This window comes from Vicia villosa, unplaced genomic scaffold (genome assembly GCF_029867415.1).
Source record: "Vicia villosa cultivar HV-30 ecotype Madison, WI unplaced genomic scaffold, Vvil1.0 ctg.000968F_1_1, whole genome shotgun sequence".
In the NCBI taxonomy this organism is placed as follows: Eukaryota; Viridiplantae; Streptophyta; class Magnoliopsida; order Fabales; family Fabaceae; genus Vicia; species Vicia villosa.
Genome location: NW_026705435.1, coordinates 106,102 through 113,557, shown reverse-complemented (window position 1 = coordinate 113,557; position 7,456 = coordinate 106,102). Strand labels below are relative to the sequence as shown.

At 34.4% G+C, this 7,456-nt stretch overlaps 1 protein-coding gene across 1 annotated transcript; it reads left to right on the top strand.

Annotated features, from left to right (window-relative positions):
- The first annotated feature begins 2,872 nt into the window (after positions 1 to 2,872).
- Positions 2,873 to 4,057, top strand: LOC131632586 (uncharacterized). Its single transcript, XM_058903323.1, has 2 exons — positions 2,873 to 3,806; positions 3,980 to 4,057. The coding sequence occupies exons 1-2, from the start codon at positions 3,043 to 3,045 to the stop codon at positions 4,053 to 4,055; spliced, it is 840 nt and encodes a 279-aa protein (XP_058759306.1). The 5' UTR covers positions 2,873 to 3,042; the 3' UTR covers positions 4,056 to 4,057.
- The last annotated feature ends 3,399 nt before the right edge of the window (positions 4,058 to 7,456 follow it).

The following is a 7,456-nucleotide window of genomic DNA, read 5'->3' as shown; positions in this document are numbered from 1 at the left end:
TAAGTCCTTTTACCGGGACCAAACCCTTCTTCATAACTAAGTCCTTGAAAACAAGAACGCATGTCCTCTTTTATCGGTGCTTCGTCGAGGGAAATAAGACCTAGCTTAATGCAATAGAAATGGACATAATGGCGAAAGTGAGGCCATGACTAATAATGTTAAAAACCTACCCTAACAAAAAAGAGAAGATTTAGAAGGGGAGTAGTAGAAGGTGGGATGAGCCCTCGGTCTAAGGGGATTCACCAACAAGAAGTGCCTCAAAAAATCGCCTTATTATGGGATGAATTGGTCAAATTAAGGATCACCCGAATAAAATCTAATGAGCTTTTGATCACGGTTGTTGTCCTGAGAGGTGCACACCATGTAGAATAAATTGAAAAATGGTTTGAGAGAAGGTTTCCAAGACTTTTGCTCGAGACACAACTAGAAGGCCTTCATGTAAGCCTAGGCCCCGAATGAATCTAAGAAGGGGGAAACCTTCAAATGTTTCAAGACGACCACCTCAAAGTTAGAGAAAGGTAACTGCGGTCCTATCCTTGTGAACATGCACTCGTAAAGTGGGATTGAAGAACCATCGATAGGGTTGTATATCCTCTTCTCCAGATTCATAGGAAATCGTTAGGATTAATTGTCGACCATAATGTTAGTAGTTTCTATCGACGCCTTAGTATTTAGAACGAATGAGGTACCCACCACTTTTGCAGTCTCTCAGTCGTGCTTGCTTGCATCAGCTGACTCTATAAACACCATGCCTTTCTGAGAAAGTTCTTCAACCTTAAAAGGCCCACCAAGCTTGATCTAAAAAATGACATCTGACTTACCCCAATATTCCAAATCGACCCTAATCTCAGCATTGTTAGGTTCACGATTATGGGATCTTCGATAAACTTGGATGAAATCGTTAGTGCATTCTCTCCTCGAATTGGTGGCCTGCATTTCTTCCTCAGTCAAAATGGGAAGAGGCAAAGGGACTTCGGGACGATCGACCTCTTCACCTCTATTTGACAAGAGAGCTTCGAAATAGTCGAATGAAGAAGCTCTTTCATCAAGAGAGTTCCTAGATACCCTTTTTGAGTCTGAATAGTCAGTAAGGGATATAACTTTGTGGTCCAGACGATGAAAAGCTAAGGGAGGTAAATGAGGATTAGGGGAAACCTCCATTCCCACGGCAGAAAAAACATCACTCTCTAAATCACTCACCATTTTAATAATACTATCACTCTTCTTGATCAGAAAGTAGGAAATGATGAAGATAAAAAGCTTGATTTGAGAAGGGTACCTGGTTAATGCGAGGTTGATGGAGCGAAGTAACGTAGAAAGGAAAAGACTTTGATAAAAAACTATAGTCGCTATGATAAATATCCTCAGGAAGGAACAGATGAAGACTTTTACTAATGAAAGTGACTACGAATGAACCTGAATGTCAAGAATTGTGAAAAGTTCCCTCAGTGCTCAATTCTTCTTATGTGTAGACAAAGACGATTGAACGATCCAGATCAATGAGAAAGGGGAGTTACGGAGTCAACAATTGAATTCCTCTTTATAAATACAAGTGAACTCACTTTCACTCAAGTGCACTATAAGCTATGCCATGCCCTAGCAAGTCACGTCAGCCCACAGGTCATAAAAAATAAGCGAAGCGTTTCAATGATGTAAATGCATTTAATGTGTTGATTCCTCACTACTTTTTCAAATTACTTCATGTGTTTCATTTCAAGTTCGCATCAGACAACTTTCTTGGAGGTCGGCCACAACCGACAAAGGTTTCCCCGACTCACTGAATGCTCGAGAAAGCCTTTGGTGCAACTTTTTTGGGCCGGTCAAAGGCCCAAATAGCTAAGACCTACTTCAACTCAAGTTCACTCCACATGGCCCAAGGTATGAAAGTTATTTCACACAAAAAGCAATGTACATTCTCTAATTTCCACTTTTCATGTACCTCATCTTGAATCTTGAACTGACTTGGACGTTGGAGAGCTAACCTTGTAGTCCACCTCGTTCCACCGTACTGGGGATCAGAACCACCGGTTCATGAATCCACACCTAGCAGATGACATCAAATTCTGGTTCTATGATGGTGTGTGTGCGCGCGCGTGCGTCTGTTTGTGTTGAGAGTTTGAAGGGAAAAGAATGGGAGTTTTGAAAAAAGTGAAAGATCGAGGGAGAAAATAGAATGACTTAAGTGGGGAGAGTTTTAGGGAATTTGCTTTTATTCAAAAACTGAAATTCCCCTAATTTAGGGAAACTAAAAAAATTGTATTATAGGACTTAAACAAGTTGTTCAAATATGATTTTTGTTGTTATAATATTTCAAAAACTAAAAATATGTTAATGATATATTCTATACCAAATAAATTCAAAAACTATAAAAAAATTTAAAAAAATTATTTTCAAAGTCTTTTGTTTTTCTCCTCTCTAAACTCCAAAACAAAACCTAAATGTCCTAAATGTCATAGTTATGGGAGTGAAATCCCTTTAAAATCAAAATAAATTAATTCTTGTGAAGTCAACTAAATTTAATTGGAATAAACAATTGACTACTAATCGTGAATTTAATCTACAATTTATTTATTCACTTTGAAAATATAAAATTTTAGCTATTAAATAAAAAGATAAGAAAAAAATTAAAGTAGATAATAGTAATAATACAAAAATTTTATATATTTTTAAAGTAATTGATTTTGTGAAAGAAAAATAATAGAAACCAGAAAGGTAGGGCACATTAAAAAAAAGAAGAAGAAAAAAAGAGATACATGTGAAAGGGAATGGCCTACATATCTCCACTTCCATCTAGAATAAATTGACTTTAAGAAGCAAAAATTAAATACTCATACTTAATTCTAACCCCAATCAATTAATTCCCCAATTTAAAACCTCATTTCCCAACAATTTAATGAACACGCTTTAAATCCCACTAATGACATCGCTGAATACATCATCATAATCCTCTTTCAAAACTAACCAAACATCACAAACTTTCACACATTTCATTTCACCATTCACACAACAAACAGAGAAAGAAAAAAAACAGAACCATAAACCATGTTTGATCCAACATTTGATCCAACAAGAAAACACCATAACCCCAAGAACTCATTCGATTTGTACGATGAAACACGACATGTAACATGGGAATCTGCTAATTCTAATAACATGTGGCCTTTAAAACAACCTCAATTTGGTATAGATGACGATGAAACAGAACTAAAACCAGAACCTCGATGGGGTATGAACTCTCCGCATTACAGAAGCCTTTCTCCGGTTTCGAGAACCGAAGCTATAATCAGAGGACAAAAGGAACTCATGGAAATGGTTCGGAACATGCCGGAATCAAACTATGAACTTTCGTTGAAGGATCTTGTTGAACATCACCACAGGGATGTTTTCACCACCACAGAAGAAAATAATAATAATACAGAAGATGAGAAGAAGAAGATGACTACGAAGAAGAAGGTTGATGATGATAAGAAGGTGCCTGTGAAGAGAAATGAGAAAGTTGATCATGGAGGTTTTTACCTGAAAGTGGCTTTACCGTTTATTTCTTTGGGATCTAATAAAGAGAAAAAGAAGAAAAAGAAAGAGTCGAAAGTTTCGCCTAGACCGTCGATTTCTGATGGATCGGTAAAGGAGAAGGAGTGGTGGAAGAAGAGTACTCCTTTGGTTTATAAAGAGAGTGATGACAGTGCTGCTGAATCTAGTATTGTTAGTAATGGAAGCTTGAAAAGCTCTGTTAGTAGTAGTAGCAAAAGTAGTAGCAGCAAAAGCAGAAGTAGCAGAAGCAGAAGAATAACAAGTAATAGCAGCAGGTATGTTTCATTGTTTTGTTTATAGTGATGAACAATTTGAAGTTAATTGTAGAAATATTCATGAGTTAAAGTATATTTGATTAGTTTATTATGAAATATGATACATAAATTAAGAAACGGTTAATTTCATGTTTTTTTAATGTAATACTGAGTAATTTTTGGATGTAATACAGGCGAGAGAACAGTCGTGGTGGATGCTGGACTATGTTTCGCAAGTCCAAGAATCAGAAGAAAAGAGTCAGAGATTGATGTGTTTGATGAAACAAATCACTGTGATTTCATAGTCATGGTACTTGCATACTCTGGTGCAAGTTATGTGAGAGCTACTAGTTGGTTTCTTTGTAACTTCAAATGAATTAGACAAGTCTGTTTTAGGATTAAACTTGTTGAATGGGGAGGTCTCATGCCAATCACAACTCTGTAATTAATGACATTTTTCTTTATATGTTTATTTCAAGGTGCTAAGTCCTAACAAATAAATTATACTTTTGCATCACATAAAAATGAGAGAGTTTAAAATGTATATGATGTAAGAAGCCTAGGCACCTGCTTCTCTCAAGAAATAGAAACTGGTACCGACATCGTAAAGTTTGAGAGAAGGATGTAAACCGACAAAATATATTACCTCTAAGTGAAGGTTTCCGATTAGAGATGTCAACACAAATAAAATTAAATTAAAGACGCGTTCCTACTAAAATTAGAGAGTATGGTTCTCTCTTTTCCTAAAAGTCCTTAATAATTTTATAATCATCCATCCATCCATCTTACCCTCTCTCTATTTACACTTATCACATATTTCTTCCGTTTTTTTATTATAAGTCGTTTTGGAGAATTTTTTTTATTTTATTATAAGTCGTTTTACAATTTCAATGAATCATTAATACTATTTTTTCTATTATACCCTTAACCATTTATTATTCTCTTTCTTTAGATTATTTTAATTTGTCTTTCCCATACAGTTAATGAAGGACAATTTAGTAAAATCTTTTATATTTTCTCTATTTCATACAACAATTATTATTTTTCTTAATATATGTGAAAATACCAAAATGACTTATAATAAAAAACGGAGGGAGTATTAAATTGTTTTTTTTTCAAAAATAAGTGCTACAATTACCTAAAAATCTAACAATTATAAAACTTAACAAAGTCAGTTTTAATTAGGGGTGGCAAACTGGCATGCCCGTCCCATTTAGGCCCGCCCCGCAAAAGCCCGCGAAAAAACGGGGCGGACGGTGCGGGCAGTGTGGGTCTAAAACCTTGTCCCGCCCCGCAAAAAAGTGAGGGCGGAGCGGGGAAAGTCCGCGGGCATTCGGCTTTTTAGGCCTAAAAATAGTAAAATTCTATAAAAAAACAAATGCCCGCAAAAGCTCACAAAAAAAGGGGGCGGGGCGGGGCGGACACATTAAAGAGAGCGGGCCTAAAACCTTGCCCCGCCCCGCGAAAAAGTGCGGGTAAAACGGGCTTTTCCTGCGGGCCGGACCCGTTTTGCCACCCCTAGTTTTAATGTATCTCTCGGCCATTATGCCCTTTTTCAACTAGTGCCTTTTAATAAGGGATTTGACAGTTACTCCTCAAAAAAAAAAGGTAAAGAGTTACATTATTCTTAAGTCATTTCTTCTTGAAATTCATTATTATTAAATCCTTGTTTGGAACAATAAAACTCTTTGAAACGTGTGATTTTTTTCTCATTATCATAATATAACTCTTTCTCCTTTCTTACACTAAAACCTGTCTTGAAGGCATGTGATTGATATAAATTATAAGCCTCATCTTTGTTATTCACAACTTGATGAAGAAAAATGTCTTTATATCCATCAATTTCAATAGTTTGACATTCATTGATCTCCATTTTCTTCTACAAATTGTATAAACATAAATTAAAAGTTAATAACAATAAATTCATCCAACTATGATTTCAATAACATAACAACCTAGATTACTTTAAAATTGAAATATATATGCCATGGAAAATAGATAATTTGTACAAATAGGAACTAAAATACAAAAGCATAATTTGAGAAAGATTCTAATAAAAACATAGCACCAATAGCATAGATATATAACTTACTGTAACTTCTTCTACTTGAATTTCGTATGCTTTTTACAAGTTAGAAAACTTACTGTAACTTCTTCTACTTGAATCCCAAATGCTTTTTACAAGTTAGAAAAGACATAAATTTAACAATGGTAAGAGAGAAAATCAATAGAGGTTTTGAGAAGAAAATTATAATGAAAGAGAAAGATGAGAAAATTGTGTACGCTAGAATTTCTCAGGAGAGAGAACATGGTTGAATTGGAGCAGTTTTTTAATGCTATTATTTCTCAAATAAATTATATGTGTTATTAAATTTTTAATTAACAAAAATTAATGAAACATGGTTCTATTTTTTTATCAATTTTTAATTATAAATAAATTAATGATTTGTCTTAATTCTATTGGTTGTGCCAATTTTTAATTATAAATAAATTAATGATTTGTCTTAATTCTATTGGTTGTGCCTAAGAAGAAGGATTTAGGTACGTGACCACACAAGAATTTCTCTATCTTTAAAGTGAAATGAAAGAAATTGTTCCTAGGTGGCATCAACTGATTCCCATGTAACTTCAAAATTGGACAAATCCTTCCATTGTATCAGTACTTCTGCGATTTTTTATCGAACTACCATTCATTTTCAATTAATTATTCAAAATACCGTAGTTTTCAAATTTATTCTCAAAGTACCATCTTTTCTGGAAAAAAAATTTGACACAGCACGTCCGCCCAATACTTTGGTGGGCGGACACCATATTATTTTTTAAAAATTTATTTGTTAATTACTTGCGGATTTTCTTAGAAAATTATCTGTAAATTTTTCTGCGAAATTCTACTCATACAGAATTACTTGCGGATTCTTTAAATATATGATTTTTTAAATAGTTTTTTATTAAATTTTGTAGGATATTTCGTAAGAAGTTCTGCAGAAACCAATTTTCGTGGAAAAATCTATAGGAAATTCCATAAAAGCTAGTCTTCGCAGGAAAATTAAAAAATAAAATAAAATGGAAGGATCCCTTATTCAATTGGCTGATGCACTTCAAAAAAAATTTTTTATAAAAAAGTGGTATTTTGGGATTTATTTGGAAAAGTATGTTAGTTTCGTATTTAAAATGGAAAAAAGGGTAGTTTTGCAAAAGATTCTACTTCTCCATAGCCACTGAAATTTTGCGGACAACTTGAACTATATTAGGGAAAACTTGTAGTTCTAAGTCTTCCAAGAGCATTGTGGAAGTGGGTATGGATTAGTTAAAGGAGGCAATGTTTTCTAACAATGATGCTCATATAATGTGTGAATTGAGCCTAACTCGACCCTACAAAATCGACTTGTAGGATGATGATTGCCCCCACTTATAAGTATATGTTCAAGCCATATATTGTCTGATGTGTGACTCTTAACACCCCAATCATACCCAGGGTGTGAAGGTGGAGAAAAACAAAAGAAAGGGGGAGTTTAAATTGGGTTTTCAATAATTTCCCTTTCTTAAAAACTCTCGCGCGGAAGCTTAAAAGGTTGCTATTTATCATAAGCTATAAGCTCTCACTTATCAGAAGCTTATCGTTTCTCAAAAGCAGTTTGTCTTCTTAGAAAGAAAAGACTTCTTTGAGCTTC

What these genes read in the sequence shown, in the direction of transcription:
- LOC131632586 (XM_058903323.1), top strand. Translation starts at nt 3,043, where the DNA reads ATGTTTGATCCAACATTTGATCCAACAAGAAAACACCATAACCCCAAG. An exon ending in ATAACAAGTAATAGCAGCAG is followed by an intron (nt 3,807 to 3,979) that starts GTATGTTTCATT and finishes GATGTAATACAG; the next exon opens with GCGAGAGAACAGTCGTGGTG.